We start from the raw sequence: 19,589 nt of genomic DNA, 5'->3' as shown, positions 1-19,589 counted from the left end.
TAGGATAAGTACGTAGAACGAACGAGCGCAGATTGCACCCAGTACTGATGACTGCGTAGAATGGTTGAGTACGTAGAGCTGCTGAATACGTAGAGCATGGGGCAGACAGGAGTGCTTGCGCGGGGCAGACAGGAGTGCATGCGCGGGGCAGACAGGAGTGCATGCGCGGGGCAGACAAGAGGGCATGCGCGGGGCAGACAAGAGGGCATGCGTGGGGCAGACAAGAGGGCATGCGCGGGGCAGACAAGAGGGCATGCGCGGGGCAGACAAGAGGGCATGCGCGGGGCAGACTGGAGTATATGGGACAGACTGGAGCACGCGTGGCGGTCTGGAGTGCATGAGTGCATCGAGCGGACCGGAATGTGTGGAGCAGACTGGGGTGCATGAAGCGGATAGGAGTACATGGAACGGACTGGAGCGCATAGAATTGCGTGACGTATGTAGTATGGTTTAGAATGCAGAGAACGTTTGAAAGAACTTATAACCCATCATATCACACCACCACGCTTACTCTCCTTTACACCATCACTCAACTAGAACACAGAGATACTATGACACCATTCGGTATAACTGTTCTCATACCAACATCCGCTGCACACTCCACATCATTCTAAGTAAACACTGCTGGCTACACACCCCCCGGCCAGGAGTTCTCCTCAGGCCTAACGCAGCCACATTTGGTCTGAATAAATCCTGCCAGAACGAACACATACTGCTGATCTCTCAACCACCAAACCTACCGCTAAGAAGCAGCTATTACACGAATACTGCACAAGCTGCACACATACCCAGTGCTCACACGCACCTTTGACTCCCTCTACTGATCTGAACTTCGGTTCCCAAGGGCGTTCAACCTACCAGCGCCTTCAGACCATACCAATGGTATATAATGGCTATATAAATGCAAAATAACATAACATAAGAGCTCCTTCTTGTCAAATGAGGTCTACAGACATCTTCCTGCACGTGCGTAATCACGGGGAGGCAGCTGGCAAGTTGGTCAGTATATGGTGTGATGGTCAAGTTGAGTGCGTGTGTGGATACTTGCAATGCATAAGGGGTAGAGTAATATGAGGTGTAAAATGGGTGCTCGTGTTGAGAAATGCTGGTACTGGTTGGGATAGAAGGCTGAAAGTTAGGTGTTGAGTGAAGGCTCACCTTCTCAATGACCTCAGAAGACAGTTACCATTGGCATGGTCTCCTTCAATGGAAACTTCTGCTCACTATGCAGTAAGGATGATGACATTTCCCTCGTTTCCCTACACACTAAAGATACAGAGATGCATGAATCTTTGTGTTTGTGAAATAGCCAAAATCACTACATCCTGGAGAGACGGAGCAGTCGGAGGCCATATCCGGTTTTACAGAGGTGCTGTGCCCAGTGGGGCCTCCTATGTATTACAGCCACATTTCCAAAAGAACACCTTCTTCCTTTCCATGATGCACAAACCCAAATGGTGCTGAAGTATCTTGTTGGTAAAACCCTGTGGAACATTTAAATGTTATCTTAGATGGGTGCAGGGTGATTAACTTCATAAATGCGCCAACAGTTCAGACAGACTGTGGTGGAAAGGGCTATTCGTGTACGTTAAATTAAGTGAAACCTACGTTGTCATACTTCCACTGGGAACAAGATAGATACAGCTCTGGATTAGATACTGAAGCAGACTCTGCATCAAACAGAGGGACCACATGAGTTCTGGCGCCCAAGTGAGATTTTTCAGCAGCTCAAAATACATTCTGGTGTTGGATCCTTTGGAATGTTGGGGGAATTATGGCAGATTTAGACCAAGTTAGTAACCTGTACTGAGCTTATGCCCCAACAACACTTTTGATCCAGCACTGACCAGGCTGTCTTACATGGAACCTGCCCTTGAGTCCTGCTAAATTAAGGGGCACTGAACTGTCGTTTATAATGTATAATCCGCCCCCGGATTCCTATAGATGCGACACTGTCATATAGCCAAACATGGACAGCCACTGAAGAAGCCTTTGTTAGTGAAAGTTTAAAAAAACGACAGCCGATCACAAAACGTTGGGGCTCTGGTAACAAATACAAGCAGTACACGTAAGCTTCTGAGAACGGCAAATGATACAAGTGACATTTGAAATTGCTCCGACATGCTGAGGGCAGGAACCAAAGCCTGTGGTACATCGTACAGATAAGAAACAGAGGGAGAGTGGAAAAGTTCAAAGTGGGATCAAGTAGACCGCTTCAAAAGGTGAAACACAAGTGACTCAATTCAACACCTGGTCAGTAAGAAAATAACCAGAACATGTATAGATCTTATCTTATGTTATAGAACATGTTGCAAAAAGGTTTTCAAACAGCCGCAGATGTTGATGTTACTCTAATCACACGAGTATGTGGCCGCGTTGGAAAGGAAGGCTGATTGGATACTGGATTGTGGAAATGCGCAAGAAATGATCCAGCAAGTGACAATAACCATGGTAGTGTGCCATTTTTAATATTCATATAAAAAAGGCAATGAAGATCCTTGAAGAGAGACAGTAATTTCTCAAACCTGTTGGGGTGGTCAGGAACGGTCCCCATGATCAAGAGTGGTTTATGTTGCGGGTGCCATATTTGTGAGTGGGGATGCAGCAAACTGAGTACGATATTGCAATTTCATATGTATCCAGTGTAGTTAATTATGGACGGGATATGCTACTTAAGTGTTACTTTTTGTTTAAAGCAGATACATATTATATTAGAGTTCCACGTTGATGAAATGCTGAAACGGCCAAATGAAATATGAACACGATTCACACATGGGAGTGATTCGAAGTGCACAGAAACCGAGATTCAGGGAGGTTTTTAATGCATATGCGAAGAATGGGCTTGTCCCGAAAACGCACATTAAAGCAGAAATATTCATTGGACATGCACACTGAGGAATATACAAAGGGAGTTTATATAAATCTGCATGTAGGGGGCTTTTTAGTTATTTATTTATAGAGCATCTGTATGGCGCCTATACATCAGAAATTGTTTCCAGGTGCCAAAAGACAAATAAATAAAAAAAGGGGGGGGTGTACAGGGGAGAAGATAACAGTAAAAAAACAGTCCTACTAGGCCCTCCGACATTCGGATTGTGCAAGTGCAGGGAGAGGGAGGAGGAAGTGGTGCATGGGGGGTTGGGGCAAGGGACTGGGCAAGTGCTAAGAGGCCCCAGAGGGAAGTGCTCAGGGAAAGTTAGGGGGATAGCTAGTGCGAGGGGGGGTGGTCTGGCCTTGGTAGGCTGGTCGGGGAAGGTGAGAATGATCGGAGGACGGTCTGGCCCCATTAAGGCTCATGAAGGGTACAACCAGGGATAGTAGCAGGTGGAACTAGCAGGGGAGGGGGGGGCAGGAATTAGGAGGAGAAAAGGAAGGTCTTGAGAATCTTCTTGAATTTAAAAGAGATCCGGCTCAAGACAGAGATGGGCAGGAAGGCCATTCCAGAGGGAGGATCCAGCCGAAGATATACCCCCCCCCTGCATGTTTAGAGAAGCATCCAACTTGCAGAGAGTTTGCATCTAGCAGTTTGCACAAGGAATTTCAGGTAACTGGGAGCTATGTTTCCCCTTTGTCTTTTACTGGTTACCTGTTTTGGCAACATTTCTTACAGTGCACACAGCATCTCACAATGCAGCGCATGGGGCTACTTTTGTATCACCCTAGACTTTTACACAGGGGATTTTTTTGTTACTTTTATATGTGCCTATGGACTAGCTGGTAGCAAGTTTGGCAGTATTTTTAGTGTGCACCTTCGCGTTTACTGCATCTCTCTACTAAACGTGGCTTGTGACCTAAAATGGCCAAGCCACTAGGTTTTTCGCTTGTCCTTTGGCCATATTGTTTCTTGGCCTTCTTCCTGCCCTCTCAGGTCAGGAAATCCCCAATATGGTCATACATTTGCATTGAAAAGCTTCTGCGAGCTAGTGCATGCCATGTGTGTCTGGACCCATGAAGTGGGTTTTACTGTCTAGTCCCAATCCACAAACTAGGGCCAGTAAGTCGGGCATGCATCAAACCCACAGTGATCCCTGGTGGGAGTGGTGCAGATCCCTGCTATTGGAGGGCTGAGTTGGATCACCTGCCTGAATGGAGGATAAGGAGTCCTGCAGCGATTCCAGTAGATCAGCAGCAGAGCCAAGTATCCCGGGTAGCTATGCAGCCGACTGAAGACCCATGGACGACTCCTGAAGAGGCCTGGCGACCTTTCCTACAACTGTCCCAGTGAATCCCTGCTTGGCTACTAGATCCGATAAGGCTCTCATCTGTGCGTCGACCCTTGGACTGGCGGGAATCAACCAGTCTCAGTGACTTCTCACATTCCTGCCACTTTGAGCCTTCGGAATTGTCCCTGAACCACCCAGTGGACCGACCAGCGCTAGCATTCTGTGTTTTCGCCTGGAACTTCTGTGGTCGACAGCTAGTCCTACAAGTCACCTTCCTGCCAAGTCTCAGCTTCCCAGCATCAAGGGATCCTGTCCTGTAAGGCTGTCTTTGTTTGCAACTAGCGGGGTTCCTGCTGCCACCTGTACGGTGACTGTTGCTGTACCCGGCTCCCCTATGCCTAGTAGAGTGTCCTGAAGGAGGCCTGCATCGGTGCCTGCTGCATTTCTTTGTCAAAAAGGGCTGCACTCAGCTCCTGGGCATCTTCTACTGGATCCAACGGTGGGAAAACCTACCTCTACCGAATCCCAGTCAACCTGCTAAGCTACTTGGGAAAAGTGGATTTGGGGTGGTGAGTACTCGCAATACTTACAGATGCCCCCATCTCCTCCATTCTAAAAGTGTGTGAAGAACTTTGACTTATTCCATTCCCTTTTAACCGTTAACTTAAAAAGCTGTTCTAAAAGATAGAATGAGTACCGTACTTAACTGTAAAAGCTGTGAGAAGCCTTCTGGAATATTTTTCACCACCTCAGGAACATTTATTTTGGATCTACCCACCCCCAAGCCTTAGCCCCACATTAAGCATCGCCATAGGGTCAGACACCTTGGTTGCAGAAAAGGGAGAAACAACGCACAACTAGCACCCAGGACCAGCATAGGAGGGAGGGATCCCATCACAAGCTCCGGGTGGCGATGACAGCTACACCCCTTTAACTACCTAAGAGCAAACACCTCAACCCAAACCCACCTCGACCCAATGGTGGAGGTAGGCCCTCACACCTTCAGACCACCAGACAATCACAGAGTCATGTCACCACTATGCACAGAACCCGTCGAACTACCAGCCATGGAAGGCAAGTACATAACACAGGCAGGAGCAGTACTGGGAGGATAGCTCAGCGGCAACGTGCTTGCCTTGGAAACAAGACGAACCGAAACAACACAGGTTCGATCCCTGTGTCCATGCTTAGAAACCGCTGGGTATTAAGCGCGTTATAAACATGCAACTAAGTCATATTGCTGTGACAGCGCCTCGATGCCCCCGGGCTGTGTGAGCGCTTTAAAAATGCAAAAAAATAAATAAAGAGACACTCAACATTGAAGTACGACGCAAAAAGGCAAGAAAGGACCACTAAAAAAACGCAATTCTCTGCACACATCTCTAAAACACTAAACAAACAACCACATCTCTGCACAGCGTTCTGCACGCACGTCACTGCAATAAGACAAACTACACATAGTCACACACAACAGCATATGGGACTCTACCCATTCGGAAACCGCACGCATGCTCAGCGAAAGGTGTTAAACGAACTGAAGCGGTCAACAGAACATCACAACTCTCACTTACTTTCCCCCCACTATACCCGACTAACCCATCCCCACTGTCTTATCTTTCAGATATGCCAGAGTGCGAGGGGACTACTTCGGTGGTGATAATGTTAAAGGATATTTATACCACGCACAAACAAAAACACAAATAATGTCACCTATGAATGTTTGTATGGCATCAGCCAGCCTAGGGAGCCAAAAGTAGCCATTGGAACCTCTTCGTGTCAAGTGAAACATGCTCTTATTTACTACAAGTAGGAGATAAATAGCTGCCGAAATGTCTGTCCCTGGCCTTGAACGCAGTTCAGGCCCTCACCACCAGTTAAAAGGACCACTTGACAGTGGTATGGCGAGCTGGCACATCTGGCATATCGGTAGACTCCTTTTAAGGACCACTGCAACATTCCCGAAGCAAATTAACTGTCTCCTCCTGTCTTCTGTGGCCCCAAGATCAGGTATATCCATAGCACCATATTGATGTACCCAATCACAAACTTTGCCACTGTCGAGAGGGCTAACTTGGTATTACTACTCCCATCTCAATTGTTTATCATGATCAGGAAAGCACATTTGCATATATCACCACTAAGCCCATTATTTGGGTCACTTGTCAAATATGCTTCTTCTTTAAAGAAATACAAAGGCTGAATGAGAAAGTGAAAATGTGCGTTGCCCGCAGAGGCCAGAAGAAGGGAAATCCAGATGGGGGGGGGTCCATCAGGTTTCCAACCCCATTCCACCCCCTTACCCCCACACACGACTACGAGGACCCCTCAATTTACCCTTCAGACTTGCACCACAGCACACAGACAAACCCACAGCAGACTACCATGCACACCTATGCCAAACTAACCTCTGATCGTGTAGGTGCATGCCCTCTGGCAGGCAGCAACATACGGCCATACACCGAAGAGAGTGGTGCTGCCACAGGCGCCCTAGACCTTTCATACCCGACCCCATTAGACAAGCATTTCACAGACCCACCCGCACACATCACCAAACCGAGAATGGGACGAGAAATGGGACTGGGTTTCCCAAAAAAAATCCGAGAATGCTCCCAAAACTCCACCCCCCCACCCGTGGCCTCACACAACAAGAGCATCCACGCTAGCTAAAGGCCGATTAGTGCTTTTCAGATGCCACCCCCACCCAGTCGTTGTCTTTTTTTTTAAATAACCAATAAAAGGACCACACGAGTCAGACCTTGTCCTGCCATGAGCGACACCGGAAGAGTCTTCAGATAGTCCAGAACAAGGCCCAGCGGTTATCGTCTGGAGCTCCAATCTTCACAAGGATAGCTGACCTTCACAGAGACCTGGACATCGAGATGTTGGACGAACATCTAGCGAAGCTGAGTAAGAACTTCTGCCAAGGACTGGATCAGAACCCGAACCCTCTGATCAGAAGACTCCCTGCCACCACTGCAAACCCCTTCGACCGCTACCCGCGGCTCATCACTGTTATTGTTATTGTTATTTTGCATTTATATAGCGCCTTATATACCATTGGTATGGTCTGAAGGCGCTGGTAGGTTGAACGCCCTTGGGAACCGAAGTTCAGATCAGTAGAGGGAGTAGAGAGAGTCAAAGGTGCGTGTGGGCACCATGTATGTGTGCAGCTTGTGCGGTATTCGTGTAATAGCTGCTTCTTAGCGGTAGGTGTGGTGGTTGAGGGGTCAGGAGTACTGTGAAGACCCTGTGAAACCAGCCCTACTGTGACAAGACCACACAGACCAAGAAGAATACAAACCCACGACTACATTCTCAACCCGAGAAGATGGAGTAATGAGGCTCAAGCCTCGGTATCCAAAATCCCTGCTGATGGATAAAAGTCTATCAGCAAGAAGAACAAGCGGCCGGACCTTGTCAGGCACACATTCGGCACTTCACTGTCTTTATTACATGCGACATCTTTCTCAACTCGCTTATTTCATCTCAGTCAAACCAACACACCAATAACTCCCGTGCTCCTGATAAGGAAATCCCGCTCTCGACGCACAATACAAAAGGACGTTTGCAAAAAAAAAAAAAGCATAGAGAATACTGTATGCGCAGGGGTTTGACCCATTCCCCCACGTTACTGCTGCTTGTCGTTTCCGAAATGCATCCCCTCAGTGGTAAAATGTCTTGACATGCCATGTGTTTGCGCACTTTCAACAGCCCGACACTGAAAACAGATTTTCCACATGGCCTGTCAAACACACTCGATCTCCATTTCAAACAATTCGTGCTTCTAATTGGTTTACAACTGATTAGCCGAATAAGTTGACTGTGCCTTAATCAGAAAATAATCCTCATCAAGAAGCCCCCCCCCCGCAACCCCCTGCTATTCATGCGGAACCATACGAAGAACGACGCCAAGCTCAAACATTGTTCTAGGAGTCGGTATATTAAAAAGAAGTACATTCGAGCACAAACACGTGTACAACGAGCGTTTGATCCTTTTTTTAAATAAATAAATTGGACAGACACATTATTGGAGCTCACGGATGTCTGCCAAGAAGTTAAAAAACGCGCAAACGGGAAACATGAAACATCTGGCGGAAGGTGTACTGTATTCCGCGTGGCGTCATCCCAAAAGCAAAGATGCCCGTGTACAGCCTCCGGAACCCACCTTTGTAAAACGACGCAATGAAAGGACACGCTTTGGTACAAGAAGTCTTGCACAAAAATTAAGCTACACCCATGAAAAGAGCACGATTCCTCGTCCGGGGTCCTCGCTCCAACCCAGCAGAAAAAGGAAAACGTGTCCTTATCCTACTCACATTTTTCTAACACGGAAGCTGCCTTTACTTTCGAAACAAAGAGGGGCCCTCTTTGTCTCGAAAGTAAACAGGGGAAGCTACGTTGACTAGAGCCCCCTCCTTTGTTTGGTAACCAGAGGATGCTGGCGGGGGAGGGGTATGACCGGTTTATAACGCACCCCTTCCAACGGCTAGGCTGCGTTCAAATCGGCGAGATGTGTGGTGAATGATGTAGTTCCCGCCTAGATGTTTGTAGTGCCGTTGACCTGATTGGTCATCCAGCAATACACATGAACACAAGATTTTTGGCGCACAACAGACAGGGAACGCAGAAATATGCCCCACAATGCGCTTTTTGCTCTCCCTTGGCATTTATCTTAGCAGAAACTGTGCTTCTTGTGGAAGTTGATGGCATTGTTTTGGTTCAACTAGAAACACATCCGCCCAATCAGAGCTCTTGTTGGGAATCTGATTGCCTTCGCCGCACAGCATATTGGTCTTTGTGTTCTTGTAATACTCTTGGTTCTGCAGGTAAATATATCGACTAGTGAAATATATGAAAGGCCAGGAACGGGGCACTGCTTTGTGGTTTAGAACGACGCTGAGAAGCGCGCCTGTGTGTGGGAAGGGACGAAAGCCACCCCATAATGGGTGATGAGGAAGTGTTCCCCCTTCCAATGTAGGGGCCATACAAGACACCGGAGAGTATATAGAACATCACTTTAAAGACAACCGTAGAAGCCTTGCCCCATTGTATCCCCTAGCGGCCTAAATAAGCGGTCTCCAGTTGTGCCTCAGGATTCCTCAAGCATGTGGGCAAACTCGAGCCCCTCACTACCTCCCCGTCCCTGCAGCCAGCAAGAGTGCCCGTTTGCCACGGAGGGAGCCCCAGCCCCTGTTCCCCATTGGTGATAAGTGGGAATGGTCGTCCGTAGGCAGAAATATCACATTTCAAATATTCCGCTTCCCCGTATTTGGTTTCAGCTGCCAAGCAGACTTGGCAGCAAGACAAAGGCCGTGAGTTTGCACACGCACGGCATCTTTGCGTGCATGCCCTAGAGGATTCTAATATATACGTTTTGGGACGGGGATAACGCCTACAGAAAGACTTGATAATTAGCATCTGCGCGAGACGGAGCATGGCATCGAGAGGGTTCATTGTGCTCGGTAACCATAGTGAAGCCCCATATGGTAATTACCTGGCACGAACGAACGAAAGCCCATTGGCCGGCGACATTCAAGTCCCGCCGCCGTTGCTATACAAATTCACGAAGTGGCACTGGTGTGCCTTGCGAAATGCCTGCAACAGCAGAGAGCCATTTTGAAGTGTTTCCTTTTCTCGGCAAAAAACTTCCGCTGGAAATAGCGCACATTACTCTATTTTTAAGAAATCGTAACATGTACACTCAAAGGTAAACCGTGCCAATTCACAGGATGGGGGGCAGGGGGGCATCTACCCCCATGGTAGGTTGCTTCATGAAAAGCTGGATGTTTATTTAGTATGGAAGGGCGCGAGTACACCATAGAGGACAGTGTGCACCTAGTGGCTGGTAGGTGCAAATCACACAACGTTTGAATCCCTTCCTGGCAAAGAAAAATGCCGAATTGCTATCTAAGAACTTCAAAGAGGGCGCGAAACAATGTGTTCCCTGGTGACATGTTACGCGCTAGGACGCCGCCAGGTGTGGTCAGTAAGCAGGCGTTTTTTTTATGGGTGCTTATGTAGCAATCTTGGGTGTTGTCAGAGCGGGGTGAGTAGGGTTTGTAGTAGCCACCTCGACCCAGCGAGGATGCTAGATCCCATTAATAGAACAAACCGAGGATACTTTACAAAATAATAATATTTTACTCTTTTGTTGGTTGGGAGTTTTTTTTTTATTTGCTCTGTCTGATTAGCTACTACTGTAAACACTTTGAATAAGAACGTTCGCCAAAAAACAGCTATATATCAACGTAAGATCTCGCCTAGACTATAACATTTTACGCGATTTCATATTTCTGGTTGCTGGGTTTAAAGAGGACATATGCCCCTTCGCAAGTCACTAGTCCACGAGTGGGTTTGCACGGCTGTTTTGGGTCATCCTGTGCAGCTGCAAGCTACTTCAGAATAACAGTATGCTGCTGGCAATTTATGGTGTTCAAAGGGGACTCCAGAATCGATGTCTGCCCCCTTCTGGACTGTCCACATGAATGGGTAGATTATGTCGAAACACAATCGACCTACAGATTTCTTTACTGAAACACGTTTGGTGTTTCACATTTGCCCAAAAAGCCACTCCTGTAAAGAAACTATGCTCACCATACAACGAATTCGCGATAAGAAGACGCCATACACCAGAATTCCCGAGCTACAGGGCTTCGGGCCTGAGCAGGCAGAACAGACAGGTGGAAGCCAGCGATGAAAGCATCCCCCGGGGGTTTCCGGTACTAAAGACAGCACGGAGCAGGTGGGAATAGCCGGAGAAGGTGCGAGGTCAACAGGATCGGACTGGGACAAGAAATAGGCCAGGACACCCAAATAAAATGGCCCACCCCTCGCATCACGACCCTTGGCCTTGGATGACATCACTGGAAGTGATGTCGTTTTACCCCACCCCAAAGTGCCATCCCGGGAAGCCTTTCACCCCTTCACAAAACACGAAGCGGCACCAAATAGCATTTTTTCTAAGCACACTGCGAAAAATATGGTTATGATTTCACTAATGTGATATACATTTCATGCAAGAATGGATCACCATATGTATCATTAATATATGTGTGTATAGATCCATATTGTCAAATTACTGTGAATGCAAGCAGACGTCCAAGGCCAAATGATAAAATGCTATTGTATAGCACTTCCACTTAAACTTTTTTTTATAGAACAAATATGCATACAATATCACCCAACCTGTGCTGGTACTCATTTATCGACCTAAGAAGGATGAAAGGCTGAGATAGCCTTGCTAGGATTCGAAATCTGCAGATCACACACACATCGCAGGAGCGAGCGCTCAACCCACTGAGCTATCATATCGGCTATAGTAAAATGAGCAATTATTCATATTCTGTAGTGGATACCATTAAACGGGTAACTGAGATTTAACAGCAGACCAGGTAAGTTCATCTGCAGGTCTGGTGCAAAGTCGGCCGCATGTCAAGCCTACACGCATCTACTTTCAGGCTTTAAAGGTTGACAAAATAGGGAAATCAGCACACTCATGGGACATCCCATACTCTGAGTCCTCGTTACCTCATACATGCAAACAAACACCCGGAACAGCATGCCAGGGAGATGGGAAAAATAGACACATTACGACAAGCATTCATTGTGGCACAATGAAGTCAATGGCCACTTGATGTGCCATGGTCAAATATTTGTATACTCAACAGAAGCTTTTAGACACAAGGATTTTGTCAAGTGACCGAGGACACCGAGATCGAATGTCTTGTGATGATTGTAACAGAGACAACAGCAGAAAAAAACATGCTATTACTGCAACGTGCGAAAGGCAAAATACATAGTCCGAAATTGATGCTTATTCTACTCTAAAATTGGTTGTTTGTCACTAATCTCACTATACATATTTATCACTAATACAACAGCACAGCAACTCCAGGGGGCCCCTGCCCCCCTGGAGCGGCGGCACAGTGACAGCCGCTGGCCGGCGGCAGCCCCAGCCCCTCAACTTTGCATGCTACAACAGCATGTGAATGATGCATGTATCATAATTTATGATGCACACATCATGCATGCAAATAAATCATCATAGCAAGGTATTGTGCGTTACCTTGCTTTGATGAATTATGCTGCTGCAGGTTTTTTTTTCTCAAATATATATATATATATATTTTCCCCAAAAATTTGTTTTCACATTTTTGGGGGGGGGGGGGTCCAAACCGGCCCAGGCATGGCCAGAAACCGGCCCCCACTCCCCAGGGACGATTTCGACCCGGCCACGGGCTGGAAGGCCGAGGTGCCAATCCAACCCTGGAGGTCAAGTGTAAATACAAACCCCTTCTTTACCGTCCCCACTCCTCCTCGTTCTCTCTTAATGGTCATGCTATTAAACAAAAAAAAAACTCGTAAACAAAACACCGCATGCAGCACGTTAACCAGACTTGACCAGGCAGCAGAAGGTGGTCTCGGAGCACACAACTAACAGTGGGACAGGGCAATATTATGTGCACCAGGATGGTAAATACAGTAGCTGGGTCCCTTCGATACATGTTTCAATATAAACACCCATACAAATGGGACCAAAAGATGAAGGGAGCACGCGTCGTATACCAACAGGTTCAAGTGAAAGAACATCACAACATATGGTGAACAGAAGACATCCAGGAAACCCACCATGGAGTCAATGAGAAAGGGGGCCAAGGGGGAGAATCAACAGTAAGTTTGGAAGCTAACAAGCAAAGCCAATAACAATGTACACACGAAATGGTGGAGCGCAGCCTCAGAAATCGACCAGAGCAGTGATGGCGTCAAGTGAAACGTTTAGAGAAAAATGAAGCTTTACAGTGAGAATTGTGGGAGCTCAAAAGGAAAACCCAAGACAAATGGGCACGTCCAAGTAAATGGTGTCCAACCCAGGGAGCAAACTCTGGCATGTCTACAAGGATGGCACATGGCCCACTATTAGTTTTTTCGCAGCAAGTATCCAGTGTAGGTTAAGAGGTCAGGCTGGACTTCCAGCCATAAGCACCTATGACTAAAGGTGAGCTAGCCATCAACACAAGTGATTGATGAGGTGTCATGCTCGATAGGGGATGTTAGCTAACTGTACATGGGGACGCAAAGTATCACTTTCATCAAAGGCGACACAAACTATTGCACTGGGCAGGGAACATAAGAATGTTGAGCAAATGGCACATACAAGCAAGTAGTCTGGGCATGGCGGAAGGGAAGAATAACTGTGCAGCTGGTAGGGGCCGTTAAGTTAAACAGAGGTGGGGACAAGTCAGCAGGTGCAGTCCTCTACTCCCTCCCATACTCACTAGGCGTCCAGCAGGAGCTTGGCGGCTGCTTCAGGGCTCAGTTTCTGCTGCTTCTGGAAGTTGTGCCAGCGATCTCGCTGTGTGCCCAGATCCAGCAGCGACGAGCCCTTTGGAGGGGCTGCTGGCTGCGGGGCGGCAGGGGCCTTTCGACCCGGCGGTGGTGAAGGAGAGCGAGTCGGGGGAGCTTTCCGAGCCGGCTGGGGTGACTGGGCGGCAGGGGCTTTCCTGATCTGTGGAGGTGACAGCGAGCGGGCAGAAGGGGCCAGGGATCGAGGCGCTGGGAGCTTACGGGCGGCGGGGGGAGATTGGGATCTTGCAGCGGGGACCTTGCGGGCAGGTGGGGGTGACCGAGATCTGGCTGACGGTGTCTTCGGTGGCGATCGGGACCGAATCGCAAGAGACTTCCGGGGCTGAGGAGGAGAGCGGGCACGTCCCGTGGGGGGCTTCTGTGGGGAGCGGGACCGGGCAGCGAGGGACTTACGAGGCTGCGCAGGGGAGGGAGCCCGGGCCACCGGAGCCCTCAGAGGGCTGCGGGAACGGGCTGCAGGGGGCTTGCGGGGTTGTTGTGGGGACCGGGAGCGCGCGGTGGGAGTTTTCAGGGGTGAACGGGAGCGGGCTGCGGGGGCGCGAGGCTGAGGCGGGGTGCGAGCTTGAAGAGGGGGCCGTGGCGGGGGTGTCCGAGACTTCTTCTGGGGTGGAGGTGTCGGAGGTGTTGGCGGCGGTCGGGACTTAACAGTTGGGGCCAACTTGGACTTAACTGGCGGAGGAGACTGGGGCTTCACGGGAGGCGGTGGAGGGGACTTCGCAGGCGGAGGGGGCGGCCGTGACTTGACTGGTGGCGGGGACTGAGGTTTTACCGGAGGGGGAGACCTGGTCGGGGGTGCTGGCCGGGACTTTACTGCCGGGGGAGATTGGGGTTTGGCGGGAGGCGGTGAGCGAGCCTTTGCAGATGGGGGCGTCTGTGGCAGTGGTGAGCGGACCTTGGGAGGCGGACGGGACTTAGCAAAGGGCAGCCTGGACTTCGCTGGCGCGGGAGACTTTGGCTTGGCCGGCGGAGTCTGGGGCTTCGGTGGGGGGCTCTGTGGTTTCGGTGGGGGGTTCTGGGGCTTCGGTGCGGGGCTCTGGGGCTTCGGAAGAGCGGGCTTTTGTTTCGCCTGGGGGGGCTTTTTCTTCGCCGGAGTTGGCTTTTTCTTCACCGGAGTGGGCTTCTTCACCGGAGTGGGCGTCTTCTTCACCGGAGTGGGCGTCTGCTTCACCGGGGTGGGCTTCTGCTTCACCGGGGTGGGCTTTTGCTTCACCGGTGTAGATTTGAGCTTCGCGGGGGTAGACTTGAGCTTCGGCAGAGGAGCCTTCAGCTTTGGTGAAGGGGACTGGGGCTTAACAGGGGACGGTTGGGACTTAATAGGTGGTGCCCGCACTTTTGGAGGCAGTCGGGTTTTGGCCGCCTGCGGGGACGGTTCGACCTTTCTATTTGGGGTGGGGGTCTTATTTGGAGTCGCCTTGCCCGGGCTGATCAGAGGGCTCTTGGGCACTACTCCAGCGTCCCCGCGCCGGCCCCTCTTCGCGGCCACCCCCGGGACCGCGCCCCCGCTCTTTCCGCTCCGCGCTGCCTTCTTCGCCTTCGCCATGCTTGTCCCGCCGTCGCTCTCTGCTAGGGTGACAGCGCCGCCTGGGTCCCTCTCCGCTAGTCGGCGCTTTGTCTCTAGATTTTCTTTCTTCCCTGGCTACAGTTGAAAATGGCGACCCCCCCTCCCGACTTCTAGCAGCTAGCTACTGGCTCTCCATCACCTGCCCGAGTGTGATATGTTATACCCCTCCCTCCCCTTTTCCCTTTTCGCGGTTGCGGATCCACCAGGGGCGCCCGAGAGCTACTGCTCTCCATCTCCTTTTGAGGAGCGCACAATTTAACGAACTCTCTATTTAATATTAATTTCGTACAAACTCCCACTATGTCCTCTTCATGATCCACAATTATGTTGAAACCAAAACGCCAATGTGTTCAGCCCCCCCCCCCTTAGTTTTGGCCCCTCCGCGGTGCACTGGGCTGAGCGATGGGCTCCGCCATGTCATCGTGCGGCACCGCAGCGTCCATCTTACTTTGCCTTCATATGAAACACGTATCCTTTTGTGCCACACTTGTCACAGCTCCCTTGATCACAATTAATCGCAGCTTTTTTTAATATAGATATCTTATTTTCGAAGCTTCCTTATGTGGAAAACCTAAATCTGCCTTTTCTGCCACAAACTCGATCCCTTCTACATATAACTCCGGTATTTATGCATATTTAATGAAGGTGGAATAAAAGTCACATTTTTTGAGTAGGTGTGTGCTAAAATAGTGATAAAACCATTCACATTTTGTCAAGGTTGTCTAAAATCGTTAAACTAACGTACATATACCAGAAATAAGCAGGTATTGATTTGAGCTGCGCAAAATATTAAGGTGGTAATAAGACTGGTTGAATGTACACTTGATATTTATGAGCAAGTGCCAAACAGTAGTGCTCCCCCTGAATGCACTGCAAATCCACCAACAGAAGCAATTCTTTTCAAAAAGCCACAATATGCATTCTATTCCAATCAACAAGTTTTATTTATGTATCATTTCAAACTTCAATGTATCTTCCATTCTAAACAAATTTAGTATAAACCTCAAATTCTTCACCATTAATCAATCATAGCCTCAACGACTTTCAAACAAGTACGCCAGTGTGCACCGATTACTCAGGCATACGCCCTCTCTACTCCATTATGACTGTTTAAGTTCTTCACAAGACTGATATTAAGAAAAGAACATTCACAATTAGTGTGTCTGAGAGCACGGCCATGTAACTTTAATATACAGACCCGTACAATGCATCAAATAAGAGCGTCAGTCTCCAACCCACAGAAACCATGAGAAACTGGGCAGCCAGAAAGTGATATCCTGGTTATGCAGTGGCTCTTTAGACAGCACCCAGTACGACTAAACATCATGATGGTAATCTAGGACTACCACAGTCCTAGGATATTAATAAAGATAACATATACGTATATATTTGCATCTTCTCTACACTGAAAACAATCCTCCCTTAGTTATAAAGAATACAAGTTTTAATACAGGTATGTGGCTACATTGAAACCTACAAGGTTGCTCCATGAACACAAATCCTAAATGCTTTCTGTGTAGGTACATAGCTCAAAACACCAGTGACACTATTCAACACTTATTTCTACTTCCCATTTGTCAGCAATTTCTATCATAAAAATAACAGGCCCAACACCTACTTGCATTAAGACAAAATGAACAGTTGTACAAAAAGTTGAAAACAATTGCAGGACTCACAAGACCACATTATCTGCACATTAAAAAATCTGCCATTCATGCAAGTAGACCTAGATATGTGCCATATAGATATAACATTGCACGTCAGTCATTTAATTCATGCCGTTAGGCAAACGGCTGACAGTTTCTCTGCCCAAAAGGCCTCAAGTTAAGAGTATTTTCTTCACTGCCAGCTTACTCCATGGCAGCAATAGGCTTTACTGAACCTTAAAAACGTATTCTTAGAATAGATAGAATTGTGAATGTTAGCAAATGGCACACTTAAACAGAATTGTGAGCATTAGCCTGCGTCACATCCAGACATAATTCTGTATGTTAGCAAATGCCACACATAGACAGAAGTGTGAATGTTAGCAAATGCCACACATAGATAGAATTGTGAATGTTAGCAAGTGCTACACTTAGATATAATTGTAAATGTTAGCAAATGCCACACTTAGATAGAAGTGTGAATGTTAGCAAATGCCACACATAGATAGAACTGTGAATGTTAGCAAGTGCTACACTTAGATATAATTGTAAATGTTAGCAAATGCTACACTTAGATAGAACTGTGAATGTTATCAAATGCCACACATAGATAGAAGTGTGAATGTTAGCAAATGCCACACATAGATAGAACTGTGAATGTTCGCAAATGCCACACATAGATAGAAGTGTGAATGTTAGCAAATGCCACACATAGATAGAAGTGTGAATGTTCGCAAATGCCACACATAGATAGAAGTGTGAATGTTTGCAAATGCCACACATAGATAGAACTGTGAATGTGAGCAAATGCCACACATAGATAGACCTGTGAATGTTAGCAAGTGCTACACTTAGATATAATTGTAAATGTTAGCAAATGCCACACTTAGATAACATTGTGAACATTAACCTGCGTCGCGTCCATACAAGACTGTAAATGCTGCCTTGTGTCGCATCTAGATAGATTTGTGAATGTTAGCAAGTGCCACGCCTGGATAGAATTGTGAACATTAACCTGCATCGCATCCAGACAGAATTCTGAATGTTAGCAAGTGTTACACTTAGATAGAATTATTAATGTTGGCAAGTGCCACGCTTGGATAGAATTTTGCACATAAACTTGCGTCGCATCTAGACAAGACTGTAAATGTTGCCATGCGTCACACCTAGATAGATTTGTGAATGTCAGCAAGTACCACGCTTTGATAGAATTGAGAATGATAGCAAGTGCCACATTTAGTTAGAATTGCGAACGTTAGCCTGCGTCACATCCAGTCTACAGGACCCTCAAACCTAGGTATAGCCTCCACCTCAGTCTATTATTTACTGAAACGTTATGAATTATGAAACCTAGGCTGCTCTCCTACTTCACATGACTCTCAAATCTAGGTGTAGCCTCCACCTCAGTCTATTGTTTACTGAAACGTTATGTATTATGAAACCTAGGCCCCTCTCCTACTCCACATGACTCTCAAATGTAGGTGCCGCCTCCATCACTTTCTATTATATTTCGAAACCCACTTATTGTGGAACCTAGGCCTTTCTCCCACTATACAAGACTCCCAAACCTAGGTATAGCCTCCATCTTTGTCTACTCTATGGTGAAACGCAACGTATTATGAAACCTAGGCCTCCCCACCACTTTGCAGGACAATCAAATCTAGATGTGGCAAACATCTTTGTCAATTGTATGGTGAAACCCAGTGTATTTTGAGAGCTCCCGCACCATACTGGATTCTCAAATCTAGGCATTTAGCCTAAGTGCGAAGGTCAGCTGCAAGACATATAACCCACTAACTAAAAAACCTCAACATGCCTGCATATTTAACTCACACAATAACCCACACAACCACCTCTCACACAGCAAGCCGCACGCACTTCACCACAACAACAAACAAACAACACATAAGCTGCACCAACAGCACACGAGGAGTGACATCGATCCAATACTTGCACCAAAGCATAGCGTACAGTGTAAACCGAACTGAAGCTGCCAACAGGACACCACTGTTCTCACTATCCTACTCCCTCTTCACCTTACTAACCGCCCGCCATCTCGTTTGCAGATCTGCCTTATCGCCTGGGGACCAATTCCGTTGGTGCCGGTGCACGGTACAAATACCATCAACATTTAACATTCTTAAGTAAACCAAAGATGAGAACATTTCCATACTTAAACAGTTCAAGCTGTAATAATGTAATTATTTTGAATGTTTACGTTTGATCGGACTGGCGTTACTACCCTTGGGTTTCACAGCACTCAAATATCATACAACAGACAGGGACTGGACGTTAGTGGAATAAGTCAGAACCGTTTTCACCTTTTTCATGAATTCATATAGAGATCTTGTTTCTCTAATGTTCAGAGGGAAACTGTTCCACAGTTTGATGCTGGAAAGGGTACGTTTTAAATTTTGTGTATCGTTTACAGCAAACCTTTCACAAGTTCAAGAACTTTTGGACATTCTAGTACCCTTTTCAGCATTGAATCTTTTTAGAACTGTTATGCATCTATTTTTGTATCTTGGATCCTCAATGCGCTTGTCTTTGGTAGTTCCAAGTGGTCTGGTAGCATTACGGCAAACAAATCTTTTTTAAAAAATATTCTGGGGATTTACCATAAAGGGTTTTGTGATTAAGAGTCAGGGGTTTAAACTTAATACTTGCAGAAATGGGAAGCCAATGTAGCTGTTGCAAGATAAGGGACATAGGAATTTGACCGTTAGGAGTTTGTAACGTCGCAAGCATAAACCTTTTGTAGGATTTGAAGTCGTCTAATGGACTGCTTTGTTAGCCCTGCAAAGAGACTGTTTCAGTGATGCAACTATGCCTCTTTTGTAGCACAGGCTGTAGTGG

At 47.4% G+C, this 19,589-nt stretch overlaps 1 protein-coding gene across 1 annotated transcript in view; it reads right to left on the bottom strand.

Annotated features, from left to right (window-relative positions):
• The window catches only part of CENPV (centromere protein V), a 64,631-nt gene extending 49,426 nt beyond the window's left edge, over positions 1–15,205 (bottom strand). The window contains exon 1 of the mRNA XM_069615213.1: positions 13,439–15,205. Within this exon, the coding sequence (XP_069471314.1) occupies positions 13,439–15,066 (1,628 nt within the window). The 5' untranslated portion in view covers positions 15,067–15,205. The remainder of the gene's footprint in view (positions 1–13,438) is intronic.
• Between the last annotated feature and the right edge of the window lie 4,384 nt (positions 15,206–19,589).

Source organism: Ambystoma mexicanum, chromosome 9 (genome assembly GCF_040938575.1).
Source record: "Ambystoma mexicanum isolate Mex_15411 chromosome 9, UKY_AmexF1_1, whole genome shotgun sequence".
Classification (NCBI taxonomy): domain Eukaryota; kingdom Metazoa; phylum Chordata; class Amphibia; order Caudata; family Ambystomatidae; genus Ambystoma; species Ambystoma mexicanum.
This window is presented reverse-complemented; position numbering and strand designations above follow the sequence as displayed.